The sequence below is a fragment of the Monodon monoceros genome, unplaced genomic scaffold (assembly GCF_005190385.1).
Source record: "Monodon monoceros isolate NGI ecotype Baffin Bay Population unplaced genomic scaffold, NGI_Narwhal_1 Super_Scaffold_16, whole genome shotgun sequence".
Taxonomy (NCBI): domain Eukaryota; kingdom Metazoa; phylum Chordata; class Mammalia; order Artiodactyla; family Monodontidae; genus Monodon; species Monodon monoceros.
In genome coordinates this window covers 61,436,996-61,455,430 of record NW_021703772.1, presented here as the reverse complement: position 1 = coordinate 61,455,430, position 18,435 = coordinate 61,436,996, and the positions used below count along the sequence as shown (strand labels likewise).

General features: G+C 45.9%; 1 protein-coding gene and 1 pseudogene across 2 annotated transcripts in view; one reads left to right on the top strand and one right to left on the bottom strand.

Moving 5' to 3' along the window:
* Positions 1-3,298: 3,298 nt before the first annotated feature.
* On the bottom strand, positions 3,299-5,961 carry LOC114896578 (annotated as a pseudogene).
* A 9,257-nt stretch (positions 5,962-15,218) lies between these two features.
* Positions 15,219-18,435, top strand: part of GAD1 (glutamate decarboxylase 1) — a 40,543-nt gene continuing 37,326 nt past the window's right edge. Inside the window, exons 1-2 of one of the 2 annotated variants that reach the window (XM_029225265.1) lie at positions 15,219-15,587; positions 17,043-17,187. In XM_029225265.1, the coding sequence (XP_029081098.1) occupies positions 17,106-17,187 (82 nt within the window). In that variant the 5' untranslated portion in view covers positions 15,219-15,587; positions 17,043-17,105. The remainder of the gene's footprint in view (positions 15,588-17,042; positions 17,188-18,435) is intronic. The other variant, XM_029225264.1, reaches the window with a different exon arrangement.

The following is an 18,435-nucleotide window of genomic DNA, read 5'->3' as shown; positions in this document are numbered from 1 at the left end:
TGGGGAAGAGCATTCTATCAGTAGATACATTCTGAGTCCAGAAAGTAAATAGGTATGGTTGGATCGCAAAATGAAAATGAACCAGTTAGAGCCGAGGCAGATGAAGCTATGTTCATAAAGGCGCTGGGAAATGGTGGATCTTACAAGCTGTGTTAAAGTTTGAACTTTATCCTTAAAGTAGTGGGAGGCCATTGAGAGATTTTAAGGAAAATAATGATTGTATTTTAGAAAGTGCATGCTAGTAGCCAGGTAGAAAAATATGTTCTCAAACTACAGGTCATGATCCATTGGTCAGATATGAAATCACTGTAGTGAGTCACCAATAGCTGGGTTTTTTTTTAATTTAAATACATAAAATAGAAAATAGCACACATTGCAAAAGAGTATATGGGAATTATGGTTTTGTGAAACTTTTCATTCAGAGTGTGTGTGTGTCCTAGATCTTGATGTGAAATGTATTTCTTCCTATGGATCTCCATTTTTAAATATATGAAAGTATAGAGAACAGACTGGAGTGGAATACAAAACTCCACTGTTACATAATTCTAGCAGTTCAGTACTGTAGCCTGAAAGTGGTAGTAGCAGAGATGCAGTGGAACAAAGATGTTATTTTAGAGGTAGAAAGAACAGACAGAAATTGGTGATGAATTAAATGTGGGGAGAGGTAGAGGTCAAGGATGACTCCCAACTGGATAACTGGATGCATGATAGTGGTGATATCACCTGAAAAAGGAGCACAGAAAGAACAGCAGATTTGCTGGAGAATATGGTGGTTCACTTACACAGGTTGAATATAGGAAGTATATTGTTTTCTATGCTGTAACAAATTAAAGCAACTTAGTGGCTTAAAACAGTACAAATTGATTACAAATTGATTATCTTACAGTTCTGGAGGTCAGAAATCCAAAATGGATCTCACTTGGTGAAAACCAAGGTAACAGCAAGGCTCCATTCTTTCTGGAGGCGCTAGGAGGGAATGTTTCCTTGCCTTTTTTTTCCAGCTTCTAGAGCCTTCCTGTATTCCTTGGCTCAGGGCTCCATTCTTCCGTGTCCAAAACCAGCACTGTCCGACTGATGCCTTTTCACATTGCCATCTCTCTAGCCCTCTCTCCCCTGTTGTGATTTTTGTGAAATTAGCATTTGTTAAGTAGACCACAAGGGAAAGTGAAATAGAGAAATTTATTACTCATAGGTCCTAGAGGAGGTACATGGCACACGTCAAAGGGGCCACGGGGTGGGGGGTGTCAAGGTGCAGGAGAGAGTGAGCAGCAGGACCCTGGGTACATGTCTTACTTAGGGTCTACAACTGAGTGCTTTTGGGGTTCCTAGGCTAAGTCCAGATTGGTGGATTCAAACTAAAAAGAGCAGAGTTTTGGTAACCTCTGTGGAGGTCTTATCTAAGTGGGGTGCACAGGGGAAGGAGCTGGGAAGCAGGAGAGACTATTTATCACCAGGGGCACTGGGAAAGTCATATCTGGGATTTATACTTACTTGTGAATCTGCAGGCTATTGTCTAGTACATGGGCTGTTATCTGGGCATGCACTTGAGGGAGAGGCTAGTGTCAGTTCAAGGCCCCTGTAGGCCACTTAGCCACTCAAAATGAATGCCAAGGCAGCAATATTATGAAATAGTTTAGCTAAATTCTCAACACCCTTCCTCCCTCTTCTACCTTAAAGGCTTGTAATTACTTTGGGTCCATCTGGAGAGTCCAGGGTAATCTTCCCTGTCTTAATGTCAGCTGATTAGCAACCTTAATGACATCTGTAGCCTTAATTGTCCCTTGCCACGTAACCTAACATATTTATGGGTGCTGGGGATTAAGACATAGACATCTTTGGGAGGTGGGGGGATTATTCTGCTGGCCATAGGTAATATTGTGTGTTAGTTGTTTTGGAATTTATGGTATGGAGCTTGGAAGAGACACTTTGGCTGATGATATACACCTTATTTAGGAGCTTAGACTCAGCGAGATAACACATAACAGAGATATCTCTTTAATTCAAGATAGTAATCAAAGGTAAGGCATTGGTAGCCCACAGAGAAAGTGTAGTCTGAATAGAAGAGGACTGAAAGTAGAATTATCTTAAATGATAAACAACATTTAAGTGGTAGTCCAGGAAAGAAAAATGCACAAAAGAGAAACTGAGAAGAATAGCCAAGAGGAGAATCAGGAAAGCGAATATAGTAGATACCATTGGTCGCCTGCTTAGCATCATCCCTCCCTGCTTCTTTGCTAAGAGACCCCTGATTCTGTTCAGATATTCACTCCACACACACATAGCCATGGGACTCAGAAAAGATACCCTCAGCCAATCAGTGTATGGCATTTCTCTGGTGACTATTACGGTTCCAAAAGTGGACATATGGCCTCCATTGGCCCAGTCAGATCAAGGACTTTATTTCATGATTGGGAGGAGAGGTTCCTCCATTCCTCTGGTTGGGAACCAGGAAGCATGCTATGCTACTTACTGTTGGCAGCCATTTTGTGATCATGAGAGGAACTAATCTTAGGATGTTGTGGACAGTAAAGCAGAAAGAACCTAGATTCCTGGTGATGTTCAATCATGCTATCCATTGCTCTGGAGCCAGCCCTCTATTTGAGCTTACTGTTAAGTGAGATAAACTTTCTTATTGTTTAAACCAGTTTGGATTGAGGTTTCTTTTACCTGCTGCCAAAAGCATCCTAACTGACATCTGAGTACAGAAATCCAGAAAAGAGTTTCAAGATCTGGGAAGATCTACTTGGCCAGAAGTTATAGAGAAGACAAGTAAGGTAAGAACTAAAAAGTGTGATTGGACGGCAACAAAGAGGTGGTTGGTGACATTAGGGAGAGCAGTGTCAGTTGACTGGGGGAGGAAGGAGAGCCATATTTCAGTGAGTTTGAGTGAATTGGAGTGAGGAAAACAAAAATAAGGAGTTTGACATTGAAGGTAAGAAAAAAGACTAAGTGTTGTGGAGGACATAAGGCAAAAGGAGTATTATTTTTTAAATATTTAAGATGAGCATGTTTAGTAGGAAGGATGATAGTCATATGTACTGATAGCCTATTATGTGTTAGGCACTGTACCATATGTTAATTCCGTATGGTAATGTTATATGTTAATTCCACATGTTAATATTTTTAGTCTTCATAACACCTGCATGGGGGTAGATGTTATTATCCCCATTTACGTGTGAAGATATTGAGACCTAGGAAAGATTGAGAGTAACTTTCTAAAGATCATAAACCTGGGAATTGGCAGATTCAAATCCAGGTCATTTGTTTTTGATGGTTTTATAACTTTGTCAATCAGAGGTCAGTTCTCATGCACACCGACTGAATGTAGATTTTTGGAAGTGGTGACAGATACATAGGTGACCAATGTATAGAGCTTGTTTGGTGAATCTTCATCCTCATTACATTTTCTGGACAGTCACACATGGATACAGTATGGGACATTCCTTATTCCTTCAGCCCAGACAGCTTTGCTGAGCCTGGTGTCAATGAGCATATCTGGAATTCGCATCTCCTCCGTGGCAAATTTCCGAATCTCTGTGAGTGCCCATGGGGTGTGCTTCTCGAAACCCACTCCATGGATGTGCTTGTGAATGGAGATGGTGTATTCTCTGGTCGCTACCTTATGGTTGGCAGAACGGCCCTTGTCCTTCTCACCACGCTTCTTTCAGAGCCATTCACAGGGCCCGGGTTAGAAAGGAAGAGCACAAGGTATTCCAAATCCAGATCATTTTACTCTAATGCCCTACCCTTCACTGTACTTACCTCCCTAAGATTCCAGTAGAGAGGAGCAGATTGAAGAAAGGGGAGTGATTTATTAAGTAAAGACCATCTAATACCTTAGAGAATGTATATAACATAACCTTAGTGAGTGGCAGTTGGTTCTATCTTGACCACGCTCCAGCAGTCCAAACGTGGAATCAGAATTGCCTCTCTTTTGTGCTCCTCATATAGCTTTCAGTTACCCTTCATTTCTTTATATAGTTGACCCTTGAACAACGCTGATTTGAACTGTGCGGGCCCACTATATGTGAACTTTTCTCAGTAGTAAATACTACAGTACTATATGGTCCACAGTTGGTTGAATTCACGGATGCCAAACCACAGATGCCGAACGGTGGTTACTGAGGGCCAACTATAAGCTATACTCAGATTTTCGACAGCATGGAGGATTAGCACCGCTAACCCCCATGATGTTCAAGGGTCAACTGTATATTAAGCAAGGTGATAACCTACATTCCCTTTAATTGAAGTGTGTTTTTTCCCTTTAACTATACCCTTGGTTAATTACATGTAAGGTATATGTAATTTTGGCATCTTGCCTGGAATATTGATGTTGGACAAGCAGGAGAGGGGGGTGGGAAGCACTTGACCAGAGCTCATGGTGCCAGATGTGAAGAAAAGCCTGGATCCACTGGAAATGCTTTGCAGTTCTGGGCAAGTGTCCTATATTGTGCAGTATTGAGAATTCACAAGAGGCAAGTAAGATGTAGCCTCCAAGGCCACACTAAGGAGGACAAAGGTCTCTCTGATTGGCTTTCCTAATAAACTACCCAGCTGACTTGGGATATGTTACAGTGCGGGGTGGGGCTGTGTGTGTGCAGAAGTTGGAGAGGCTTGTTAAGTAAAGCACTGGGAGATGAGATGGACTTGCATAGCCTTGTTCATAATGCACCCTTCTGAACCAGGAGACAGCCTATAGCAGACACTGGTTGATTCCCCCTCCAGCCTTTTCAACCTAGGTGATAAGTCTAAGCTAATCACGGTACTCCCATCCCACTTGCTCTAGTTTGTTTGTTTGTAACAGCTTTTAAATGTCATTGACATAAAAATTATATTTTTATATATATTTAGGGTGAACAACTTGATACACATATACATTGTGAAATGACCACCACAATCAAGCGAATTAACATATCCATCACCTCTACATGGTGACCTGTGTGTGTGTGTGTGTGTGTGTGTTGAGAAGATTTAAGATCTATCCTCTTAGCAAATTTCAAGTACAGGCATACCTCAGAGATATTTCAGGTTCAGTTCCAGACCACCACAGTAAAGCTAGTATCACATTAAAGTGAGGCACATGAAGTTTTTGGTTTCCCAGTGCATATGAAAGTTATGTTTACACTATATTGTAATCTATTAAATGTGCAGTAACATTATGTCTAAAAAAATAATATGCATACCTTTATTTAAAATACTTTATTGCTAAAAAATGCTAACCATCATCTGAGCCTTCAGCAAGTCATAATCTTTTTGCTGGTGGAGTTCGAAATATTGCAAAAATTATCAAAATGTGACACAGAGACACAAAGTGAGCAAATGCTATTGGAAAAATGGCCCCAATAGACTTGCTTGACCCAGGGTTGCCACAAACCTCCAATGTGTAAAAAAACGCAGTATCTGTGAAATGCAGTAAAAATGAGGTAGGCTTGTGTATACAATAAGTATGTTAACTATCGTTACCATGCTGTACCTTAGATCTCCAGAACTTATTCACCTTACATAATTGAAACTTTGTACCCTTAGACCAGTATCCCTTTACTACTAGTTATTACTAGACATGGACAGAACTCAGCCAGTCTCAGCTAATAAAACATGAGACAAGAAAGCATAGAGCCCTCATGCGTACTTGCAGCATCTTAGAACCATGGGAAGCTTTATGCTGAAGCCAATGCTAAGGACAGCAGAGGAGAGAAAAGAAGAACCTGGTCCTTGATGACATTTTTATTGACAGTCATCTCTGGTTTAGTGCCTGCCCTACCTCTGAATATCCTACGTAAGACAATAAATTTTCTTACTGTTTAAGCCAGATTGTTTCTGATTTTCTATTACTTTGCAGCTGAGAGCATCCTACTGTATGTATCTGCCACAGCATAGCAAGCATAATGACACCAATAACATCCTCTAAGACTGTAAGCCTAACTGGACTCTTTAGGGTACCATCAGGTCCCCAAGGGTCATGGCCACTCAAAGCCAAGGAAGAGGAATTGGCGGATCCTTGTGCCAGTTACAGGTGCAGGTATGTCAAAAGTAGAAATATGAAACTGGCTAGAATGTTTATCTCTGGGTTGTGCAAGTGAGGAGGGGAGGTAGGTAAGAAAAGCTTTACTTTTCAATGTATGCATTTTAATTTTTTTATCATAGGCATGTGTCACTTTTATAACTAAAAGCTTTTTATTGTGCTAAAATATACAATTTACCATTTAACCATTTTTAAGCACACAGTTCAGTAACACTTAGCACATTAATATTGTGAAATCATCACCACCATCCACCTCAAGAACTTTTTCCATTTTCTCAAACCAAAACTTCGTACCCATTAAACAATAACTTCCCATTTCCCTCTACCCTCAGTCCTTGGCAACCACTGTTCTACTTTCTGCGTATGAATTTGACCTAGGTACCACAAGTAAGTGGAATCCTCCAGTATTTATCCTTTTGTGACTGGAGTATTTTACTCAGCATAATGTCTTCAAGGTTCATCTATGCCCTAGCATGTTTCAATACCTCATCCCTTCTTATGGCTAAATAATATTCCATTGTGTATATATATCTCACTTTGTGTATCCATTCATCCATTGATGGACAGTTAGATTGCTTCCACCTTTTGGCTATTGAGAATAATGTTGCTGTGAACATGTGTGTACAAATAACTGTTCAATACTAAAAACTTTTAAATTAAGCCTCTAATAGGGCAGGATGAAATCTGGGGGAAAAATTAATGAAAATGTTAACTGTGGTTGTGTATGGGTGATGAGGTTATTTCATTTTAGTTCATTATAAAGTCACAGACTTTAACAATCATATATTAATTTAAAGGAAGAAATGTACTTTTTTTAAAAAAAGAAAGAAACTTGAAAGGATAAACAACAAGGTGCTACTGTATAGCACAGTGAACTATATCTAATCTTCTGGGATAAACCATAATGGAAAACCATAATGGAAAAGAATATTAAAAAAAGAATGTATACATGTGTATAACGGAGTCACTTTGCTGTACAGCAGAGACTGGCACAACGTTATAAATCAACTATACTTCAATTTAAAAAAAGACTAAAAAAAAAAGTTAAAGTAAAACTGACCTTAGGAACAGAAAAGTTTACACAAGGAAGGGAGGAAATAGAGCAATATTCACGAATTGCCTATTGTACGTGAGGCATTTAAGCAGGCCTTAGTACACTTTTTGGTGTGCTGGAAGCTTCTGATGAGGATCAATACCAATAAGTAAATAAATAGGTCATTAAGTTCAGAAAAGAAATGTTGTCTGAGACAGAAATGCTGATCTTCACAGAACCTTAACCAGTTAGTACACTCACAGACTTGCTTACTCTTATGCCCAGTTGGATAAATTAAGTAGAAACAACTGCAAATCATCACCTATAGCCTCCAAAAGACCTTGTTTTTTAAGAATTGATTATGTGTTGGATTGGCCAAAACGTTCGTTCAGGTTTTGCCATAACATCTTCCAAACGAACTTTTTGGCCAACCCAATAGTTCCTATTGTTGCAGAACTGTATCCAAAAAAAAGTTTAATAGTTGGTTAACTTTCCTGAGCTCCTTCCCCTGCCTTTCAAACACTTTAGCTTGCCCCCTCTTCTACTCTGTAGCAAGACTTTTGGCGTTTCATGCCCCCAGGTCTCTAAATGTATCTTTGCCTCAAAGAACAATTATTCTGAATGTCTTTCCATGAAAAGGATTACTTGAAAACAATCATCCTGTTAAGATGGTACATTTCACAGTTCCTTGTCTACCACTGGGTAGTGTGTTAGGAAGAAAATCGCTTTCCCATCATAATAGGCACCAAATTCAGTTTCATCCTGTTGGCATCTGAAGAACTGAGCCAAAGGTGGGGCAGAATACTTAAATCAGCAGACAACATCGTCATCCTACAGCCACCTTCCCTTAGCTCACATCCCACCAATGAAAGAAAATAAGAGGAAAAATATTAAAAATCCTATGTACTGAATGGAATTAAAAGAATACTTTTGAGAAACTTGTCTCAAAACAAACTTGCAAAACTGAGATCTTTTGCCACCTGTTAAGGCAGGGGTTTGAATACTAATGTAACTGGCTGCTCCTTCATAGGCTAGTTGAGGTCTCCTAGGTGGTTCTGACTTTGGGGGACTTATTTCTTCCGTGTCTACTTTTTCTTCTCACCTCCTTATCTGAATCCAGATGAAGAAAAGAAAGTGATGCAAAACGACTGCCCATGGTCATTCTGCAGGCACTAGGTGACTTCCAGATGGCCACCTGAAGATCTTAGGAATATATTGTCTATTCAGATGCACAAAATAAAAACCAGCCAAATATGCAGTGGGTGGTTATAGTGTTCCAGGAACCATTCTGTGCTGGGGATACATTGGTTTAAAAAGAAATCCCCGCCCTCATGGAGCTTACATTTTAGTGAGAAGAAAGAAGCAATAAATAAGTAAAATATACAATATGTCAAGTGGTAAAGACAAAAAGAAAGTGTTAGAGGAAAAAAACAGGCTGGAATAGGGATTTCTATGACCGGGGGAGATTTGTAAATTTAAATAGAGGGATAAAGGAAGGTCATTGAGAAAATAACATTTGAGCAAAAACCAGAATGAGAAGGAACAAATCCTATGGATACGTGAGGGAAGAGCTTTCCAAGCAGAGGAATATTTATTGCCAAGTCCCTGAGATGGGAACATGCCAAGAATGTTTAAGAAACAACAAGAAGGTCAGTGTCATTGGGGCAGAGTGAAGACATTGGCACAAAACTGGCTCCCTTTCACCCCTTCTCAGCTGAGTCTGAATGTGCCATCAGAAAATTTTCTCCTCTAGGAATCAAAACTCTCTGTAGATTAAAAGGCCTCTAAATCGCTGAAGAGAAAGCCTTCAAGTCCGTGTCAAGGGATGATGAAGCTCTACTGAAATGGGCAACAAAATAAAACACATGTTAGGCTTAGCTTATACATCCAAGGAGAAAACATTTAAATGGATCAAAATCACTGTTGAACTAAGGGGAAAGAACAGGAGCCGGAGTTGACATACATTGAAATCCATAAACCAGGCATCACTGAACTTGTGAACATGGGTTTTATGGACATCAAATAAGACAGCCCACAAAACTAATGTTAACTCCCATTTTATTGATGAGAAAATTTAGACTGAGCATTTAAATAATAGCTGATAAGTAAAATTGAGATTTGAACTCAAGTCTGACTAAAGTTATTGATTTTCCTCCTGTAACAAGCTGCCTTGAAGACCTCAAGAGGTCCTTGAGTCCATAGCATTCACAACAGGAGAACATTGCCCTGTGAGAAGAGTCATGAAACACTACTAATTAATTATTTCAGATGAATGAAGCCTTATCTGGTCACATCTGATACCCTAACCCTGCCATTATGGGAGTCCAGAGAGATTAAGTGATTTTCCAAGGCCAAATGATTATTATGTGGCAGAGCTGGGAGGCCTCACTGAGCAGTGCACAGGGCACTGAGATGGAAGGGAGAAGAGTTTCCAGCCTGATTCTCACTAAGTGTGTGCTCTGGGAAATCCTGAAACTTCTCTGGACTTCAGTTTCTTTGTCTGCAAAGCATACGATCTCAGGTGATGCTTAAATGAGAATTCAGACAATAAACACACTGCATAATTTCCAGGAGATTTATTTTTCACCTCTATAATATAACTATTTCTGTAGTCATGATTCTAAAGCGAGAGACAGAGATGTCAGAGGTCGCTAACGTGCCCCACCCTCTCCACCACCGCTATTAGGCCAGACTGGGCCCACCCACAGTAAGCGATCCTGGGCAGCCAACGCCAAGACCTTTCTGAGTTCCACCTTGGTTCTCCCCGGCAGCCTTGGTGTGAGAGGCTGTATTCGTCAGCTACTGCCACGGAAATTATGCATCACACATTACCTCAAGACTCTTGGATTTGCAGTTCAGCTCTATTCCTGTGTCCAAAGCAAATCACATGGCCAAGTCCGATATCAAGGTTGGTGTGTGTGTGTGGCAGGGTGGGGCTGGGGCGGGGGTGACGGCGGGGAGAGTATACGGTTCTGATTCAGGGAAGAAAACAAAAGTTTTACCAGTTCAAGTCTTCCCGTGCTTCAATGCATGTCTGTGGCTTATCCCTAGCTATGTAGTTGAGACAATGTGACTATAGCCCCAGTGAAAAGATATTGACTATCATTTAATCTGCATATTTAGGGACTTCCTGAGATTTCAAGTTGTTGCAGTTCTAAATGATCCTTGACTCATCCAAAGGCAGAGAAAACAAGACCTCAGCCTTGCACCTGAAAGTAAGAAAGAAGGAGCTCCAGGTAACTAATTGGGAAAACCCAAGGCACTGATTTGCAGCTGACACAGGTGAGAACCTTGGGTGTGAATAAATTCCAGTGAGCTCTTACTTGTTAGTTCTTGACAAGAAAGAAACTGAGCTAGAACAGCAATGATGAATCCCACCTGTTAAGCTTCTGTTTTCTCCCCTGAGTAACTGGCCAAGGATTAGGCCAGATAGGGAAGGAACCTGATCAGGAATAGAAATTTATCAGATTCTCCACAACTAAGTCAGAACCTTCCAGAACCTCTCATACACAGCAGTCCTAGGCACCTACATCTGAAAGCAGGGGCTAAATACCTGTTATTCTAAATAGTTCAAGAGCTTTTACACTGAAAAGAAAAAATAGATAAAATACAGTTGACCCTTGTACTACACAGATTTGAACTGTGAGGGTCCACTTAGATGCGGATTTTTTTCCATAGTAAATACTACAGTACTACATGATTTCAGGTTGGTTGAAAGTGTGGATGCAGAATCTAAGATACAAAGGAACCATGGATGTTGAGGAACTCTGTACATGGAGGGCCGACTCTAAGTTATACATGGATTTCCCACTGTGGTGAGGGCTGGCTCCCCTAACCCCCGGAGGTTGTTCAAGGCTCAACTGTATCGCTATTCCATACTCTGTTTCACTAAAAAGCATCTCATTTGGGAAATCATCTTTCTTCATCCCACTCTTTTGGGAAAGGACTGATTTTGCCTTAGTTTTTGTTGAGAGAACTGAAAACATAGATACATCTTAGAAGCTGTCAGAATTGCAATCCAGACCTGTTATTTCCCTGGTGTCCAGTTTCGCAGTGAAACACCTTGCCTAATTAATACCAGAGTTCCTGTCCTGAGGCTACCTTTAAAGAGCAGCTCTGTGGGAAAGAGTTGGATACTCTGCATCCCCTCCTCTTTCACCAAAGGGACAGAGATTCTGAGTGTTTCCAGCCACTTCCGGCAGCATCTCTCGGCATTTAAAAAAAAAAGAAAAAAAAAGGCCCTGCTTTGTGAAATATGGCAGAGTATGAGTGAACTGGAAAGGGCCTGCCAGCAGTTTTCCTTCAAGAACTGCTCCCTTATGGAACCCGTTGTTCCCTCAGAAATTGTAATCTATCGCCACCTGGCGGTCCCTGCGTCGTCGTGTTTGAAATAGCGAGAACTGGGCGTCTTAAGATGTGCCCCAATACAAATTACTCTGTCCTCTTTGATTAATTTCTTTAATATTAGAATATTTTCATCTTCTGAATAGCAAGGGGGAAGGGACCATATGACGATTATCTGAGGAACTCAGCGCTGTTCTTTAGAAGAAAAGGTTGTAATTTCCGGAGTCCTCTCTGGCGGCGTTCTGGCTGGAATTCTCCCTCTCTCGCCACACTTTTAACCCTTTCCCATCTTCCAGGAGTGAGTGTGACGTCGTCTGTTGCGGGTAGGGGTGTTGATTTAGCTATGGTTCCCAAAGAAAGTCCAGAATGATTTGGGGAACTATCTTTAAAGTACACAAACACACCGAATAGACCTTCGCTCCCACTTACGAAAAGCCGAGTGTACGGTTAACGCTGCCCACAGCCCTCGTCTCGGGAGACAGACGTTTAAAAGGTGAGCACTGCCATTTTTCCCCCCTCTTTTTTGGTCGTAAATTAGATGCTTAAAATAGACCTTAACGAGCAGGCTGAAATGAACCAACACTGTGGCTCTAAATTACCTTTCCTGGAGGCTAAAAATGCTAAATGCGTTAAAAAAAAAAAAAAAAGATTGACGTTTCATATTTACTCACCTTGACGCGGACCATATTTTACGCATAAAAAATCTCCCCCGCAGCCCATTTGGGTGCCCCTTCCACTCCTTACTCCACCCACTCGCTTTTTTTCCTTTGCCGAAAGGCTCATCTCCAAATCCAAATCCACTTGGAATATCTTTAAACCTCCCGGGGAAAGGGCATTGTGGGCGGAGGGTCGTATTCCCAAGTCCCAACCATCCTTGACCTAAAGGAAGGTTGTCCTCGGAAGACATAATCGAGTAGCCTGGGTTGCAGGCTGGCAAAACCTCCACGCCCGGCAGAGAGAGACCAGAGGGGTCGCCCTCGCCCCCTCCTTCTTCTGCCTCTGGACGTCTTGTTCCCATTTCTTCAAAGCGCTAAACCTTCGATCAAATGCAAACGAAGCAGCTGGGCGGATACTACTCCCTTCCGGGCCACCCCTCACCACCGGCAAGAGTCCCCAGAGAGGATATCTTTTTCCCACCCCCAATATCCAAAGCATCTTCCCCCGGGAGTCATAAAAGATAAAAATAAGAGTGGGAAAATACCGACAAAAATATAGATCCCCAAATATTCTGAAGAGCCGAAAGACAACCACAACGACCCTCCTTGCAAATTCTTACCGGAAAGGCAAGAATGGGGCGACATACTCCACCACCACCGCGCCCCAACAAGGGAAACAAAACCCAGCAGTTACTGCTGGGAGGCGGATGGGGAGAGCTGGGCGGGTTTCCTAAATGCTGGAGACCTAAGCGGACTAACCCGAGGCTTAAGCGACCAAACCGTGGGCTCTGTCCTTGGTGCTGAAAGAGCCGTGCCCTAAGTCCGAACTCGCTGTGCTGAAACTGGAATTCCAGGCCTTCAGTTCCTTACCATCTCCGCTGAGCCCAAGAGTCCGGGTTGGAATGAGAGATAATTGGAAACTAAATCAAAGCCATGAAGTCCCCAACTCTGTTACTCTTCCCGCCTAACTGGAATGTTCATGAGTGCAGGGATAATATAAATTGCTGGACAGTGTAAGCTCCATGAGAACAGCGCCTAGCACAAAGTAGGTGATTAATAAACATCCGTTTAATTACTAATATTAAACATTTTAAAATTAAGGACGAGCAAGAATCTTCATTCCTCCCTTCCCCCCTACATAAAGGAGAAAGGGAGGGATGTCCTTGCAGCTGGATGGACTCAGCTTTAATTTGAGACACACAGTCTTGTAGGAGATTTCTTTCTCCGGCGAGATGATTTTATTGGCTAAAACGTTAGGGGTGAGCGTTTTGGACACCGGGGTCAGAAGAGGGAGTGGGTGGAAATTTCTCAGTCTGATGCCACAGGTTAAGGTAAACGAATCTTCCTTTCTGGGGAATCTCGGATCTTAGGAGAAGGCAGAGGAGACAAGGTGAGTGGGCGTCTTCCTGGTACGGCACACCCTGAGAGGAGCGGGGATTTGTTGCCTCCTCCCGCCGGCCTCCTTGCCCCAGGGCGTCTTGAATGATCGAGCACTAGCACCGGGCTCCCTGATTGGTGCAACCATTTCTTTTAGGAAGGCTCGAGGAAGGGGCGTGGGTGGAATTCCAAGCCTAGTCTCGTAGTAAACCGCGCATTCCAAGCGTGGCAGAGAAGCTGCGCGGTGCGCAGTTTGAAAGGTTTCCTGCGCGGAGTGGGCACGCCCACCCTGCCCAGTCCTGAGCTCTGGCGCCCGGTGCTGCTGTTACCCACGCCCGCCATTCGGGATGCTTTTCCGTCCTTAAAAAGTGCCCGAGTTCTTACTGTAAGATGAAAGAGAGGGCAACAGTATTTCCTTTAGTATCAAGGGCAACGCGGTTATTTCAAACCTCACAACGAGATCCCTCGTACTAATCGAACTCCGTCTTCTCAGGGCTGAATCTTCGATCTCCCTTATGGAATATTCAGTGCTTTGTAAGATTTTCGGCATCCCCACTGTGTCATGGTGAAAGGCAATAAGATATTCAGAGAGAAGGGTCGGGACTCCGGTGGGCCAGCAAGGCCGCAGACGTGTCCATATATAACCCCTGCCTGCTGCACCGCAACAGGGAAAGGAAAAAGAAAAAAAAATCACTGCGAAAACGAGTAAAGGAATCACTGGTTACACGGTGTCACCCAGACCCAAAGATCAACTTTGTTTTGCCCTCAAGAAAAAGAAACTGAGGTAGAGGAAAGAGGAGAACAAAAATTAGAGACGAGGGTGCCTGAGGGATGGCTTGAAAAGGCCAGAGAATAAACAGCCCCGCCAGCCAGTCTAGTTGTTGGCTCTGGCGCACGAGGAAAGCCCCGGCCAGCATAGGGCCTCTCGGTCTCTGGCTGCCTAGCGCCATCTGGTGGAAATTTTTCCGTGAACGTCTTTTTACCGTGAGGGGCTTTCCGAACCAGGCAGTTCGTTAAATACGTTTAAATATTGCAAAAGGAGAATTCTTAAAAAGCATGAAATCGAAGGGGGAGTGGAGGGGAGTGGGCCTAGGCATAGAGGGCCGGTCCGCTCCCCCCACCCCACCCCCAGGACACCTCTATGCTCGGGTTCCCCTTGTGTGTGGAGCGGCACTCGTGCGTGTTATTAACCTTCAGATATGATCAATCAGGAGGACTCCTTTCCCCATCACCAAGGGAACCAAAGCTAGGAGGGAGCGTACAGTGGGTTGGAAATCGGACCCTTTTCTCTGCGGAGGCAGTGGGCAGCTGAGCTCAGATGAAGTACTTGGGGAGGCTCTGAGCTGGATGAGGAAACTGAAATGAAAAGGAGATGGAATCCTCTAGGGTCTGAGTGTTCCCCCCTCGTCTCTGCCTTCTTTGCTTTCACGACAATCCTGGCTCAGTAGAGAGCCAGCAAGGACACGACCCAGAACGCGGTTTCGCTCAAGGAGGCATCGTGGGGTCGTAGAGCTGGAGGAACCGCGGGGAGAGTAATTGAGGCAAAGCTACTGCTCTTGTCTTCTCGAAGATATGGTAGTGGGGGAGAAGAAAGGGAGGGAGAAGCGCTCAGCGAGGCAGAATTCTTCATAGAAATTCTCTCTTGCCTCGCTTTACCCGACACTCTGCCTATTTCAAAAAATAGAGCGTGTTGAGTACGGTCTGGATTACTCATAGGGCTCTTTCTTTTTCTTTCTTTCTCTTTCTTTCTTGCTTTCTTTCTTCCTTTTTTTTTTTTTTTCCGGGCGCAAACCCGTGATCTGGATTTATAATCGCCCTACAAAGCTCCAGAGGCGGTCAGGCACCTGCAAGGAGCCCCACCGCTCTGCCGAGCTGCCCCCGCAAGCAGCGGCCTCGTGATTCCCCTGCTGAGCCGGTCCCCGCCTCCCCACTCCGCCTCCGCCTCCCCCGAAGCCAAGAAGCCGCCTCTTCGGATTGCTCTTTTCTCTTCCTGGAGCTCCCGTGCGGGACGGTGCTAGCGAAACAGAGGCGGCAGCTGGAGGTGACGCCGGGCAGATTACGCCTGTGGCAGAGCCGGGCCGAGCCGGGCGGATTGCTGGGCGCTACGCAGAAGAGCGACCGGAGCGCACGGCTTGCTGTCTCCCAACCTAGGTGGGTAAGCGCGCGGCTGCCCGTACCTTCCCAATACCCAGCCGCGACTGTTAGCTGGGTCCTCTTCACCCGCGGTTTCTTGACCAATCCCCACCCCAGTGTCTGCCATCTACCCTCCCGAGATGAGTGCGTCCCACCCGCCCCAGTCCTGACTCTCCGTTCCTGCACGGCGCAGAGACCTCAGCCTTCTCAATCATCCTATCCCCATCAGCGAGATTCATGCCCCGGGGACGCACAGAGGCTGAGGCTCGCGCAGAAGTGGAGCGAGAGCGATTTTCCCCTCCGCTTCCCGGCTGCGAGTGCCGGTCTCACCAATGGGCTCCTGGCCAGCAGCAGCCGAAGGCGCGACTCAGAGCGGTAACCTGTTACTTCCCCAGAAGCCCTGGCCTCCCCGCTGCCTGCTCTGATGGGCGAGTGCGCGCGCGGAGCTAGATGCGGAGTCCTATGCAGGGTCTGGAGGCCGTGGCCGGCGGGCGCTACTCTGCAGGCTCTTAGATGTACCCAGATTCGCCCGCACTCTCTGTCCCCTGGCCTTCGGAAGCCATCGCACCAGCGCCGAGCGCGGAGCAGGGGCGCCGCGCACCTATCCTTGTCTGCCACCTCTCGCGCGCTGGGCGCAAGTTCGTTTCCCCGGTGACGTTCCCCTTTCTTGCCTCTCTCACCCTCTCCGGGTCTGTACAGCGAGAAATCCGGGGACCTCAGAGAGTTGGGTGGAGAGGAAATACAGAAACAAGGATAGAGCCCCGTTCTTGGCTTCGAGATGACTCAAAGCGGGTGGGGCAAGAGGGAGACAAGCGAGGTTCCGACTCGCTGCTTTCTGGCTGTCTGGACTACAAGGTGACTGTATTTCTACCCCAGCCAAGTCCGAGGGAGAACGTAAAGACATGGACCCTTTTTTCCTTCTCACCTTGTCTCACCAAAGTCCCCGGTCCCCGGAGCAGTTAGCCTCCTTCTTTCCAGGGAATCAGCCAGACACAACAAGGGGAACCAGACACCGAACCAGACGTGCCCGCCCCGTGCGCCCTCCTCCCCCGCAACACCCGCCTGCCCGCCCGCCCGCCGACTGCTGAGAGCCCAATAGTGCTTGTCGCGGCTAGGCTGGAAAACCGCGCACTGAGCCTCCCTAGCCCTCCTAGCCCAGTCCCCCGCACCCGCGCGACCTGCACTGGCCTTGGGCTCCTCTAGTCTCAGCGCTGCGCTCCAGGTCGCCCCGCCGCCAGACTGGAGAGCCACCCCGGGCTACGTTGCGGGCGCCCGAGTCCCCAGCTCGCGTGCACGTCTCTTCCTCCCCCCGTCCCCAGCCCGGCGCACCCCGACCCAGCCCGCTGGCTGCCGTTCCTCTAGCCTCTCTCCTGAGCCCGGACTTAAGCGGGAGCGTCCGCGCCCCCGACCGCTCAATCGCCTCCCGCGCGCCGGACCCCTGAATCCCTCCCCGTGCAGCTCTCGCTTCTCTTTGCAGCCTGTTCCTAAGCCCGGCTGGCCGAGGACCCCGGACAGCAGAGGACCGGGGACAACCGAGCAGATGGCGTCTTCGACCCCTTCTTCGTCCGCAACCTCCTCGAACGCGGGAGCGGACCCCAATACTACCAACCTGCGCCCCACAAGTAGGTCCTGCTCCAGTGTCCTATCAAATGGACTGCGTGGAAGATGGGGGCGCTGGGACGTGAGGAGGCTGCGCTGGCAGAAAGGGAAGGGGGAGCGCGGAGATGATGGAGGCTAGAAAGAAATGGGGCCCTGACCCAGGTCCCGACCAAAGGTCGTTCGACTGCCAGGGATGCTAGGCGATTCCAAGGCGCTAAGGCAGTGGGAACCACGCAGGGTCGGAGCGGTGGCGATCCTTGGAGGCGTCGCTGCGGGGGAAGGACGCGCGGCGAGAGTGTTGTTTTTGTTGTGTTGTGTGTGGTTTCTTTGCTAGGTGGGACGACGGGGGTCAGCGCAAGGGGCGGTGTGAGGAGCTGGGAGTCTCAGCGGGAATAGAGTCTTCTGTCTTCAGCTTTCGTTGAGCCGAGATCTGACCCCTCCCCCCCTCCTTTACCCCTGCATTGTGCTCGAACTCTATAATCAGCGGAAATTTCGACGTTAATTGCAGCTTTTAGAAAACTCGGGGTCCCTAATTGCTCCAAATTTGCGTCGAGCTATTGACGAGTGAGGAAGAAGCCAGGGGCGAGAAAGGAGCATAAAATGGTTTGAGATTAAGCCTCGACATTTTAGACAATTAATTACATTTCAGAGACAAAAAAAAAAAAAAAGCGGGCAGCATCCTGAGTGGCAAGAAGTGGGGAACCAGGAAGAGTCCAGAAGGTTTGCCAGGGCGGTAGGAGAGAGCAGCCCTCTCTTTTCTCCAGGGCAGGAGACCTGTCAGCGATGAACACCTCTGGAAGAGAGAGGAAGAAAAGGGGAACCAGATAAAAGCGGGTGGGGAGATGTATGCTTCCCCACCCCTAGCTCCATGCGGCGACTCAACCCATTTCCGGAATCTGTCTTTAATTCGGATTGATTTCCAGCATCTTTGTAGAGATGTGGAGATGGGGGAATTGTTTTCCTTTTTCCACTTTGGATGGAAATGCGCTCCCTCCAAATCCATGAGCTCCGGATAGTAACGGCCCCAGAATTTCTATATAAAAGGGCTTAGGGATGGCATTGTGGTTAGAAGGAGGGCTCATTGCTTCGCTTTTATAGCACTTTCTATAAGCTTGAGAAAACATCAATTGTTCCCATCAACGAAGGTTGGCGCAGGGGGGGTATCAGGTAAGCCCTCTATCCAACCCCTAGGTGCTGCCCTTGGCTTCCCGGCTGGAGGCCTTCTCTTAAATTCTTAGGCGGCGTTCCAGTTCCCTTTGCAGCTCCCTCCC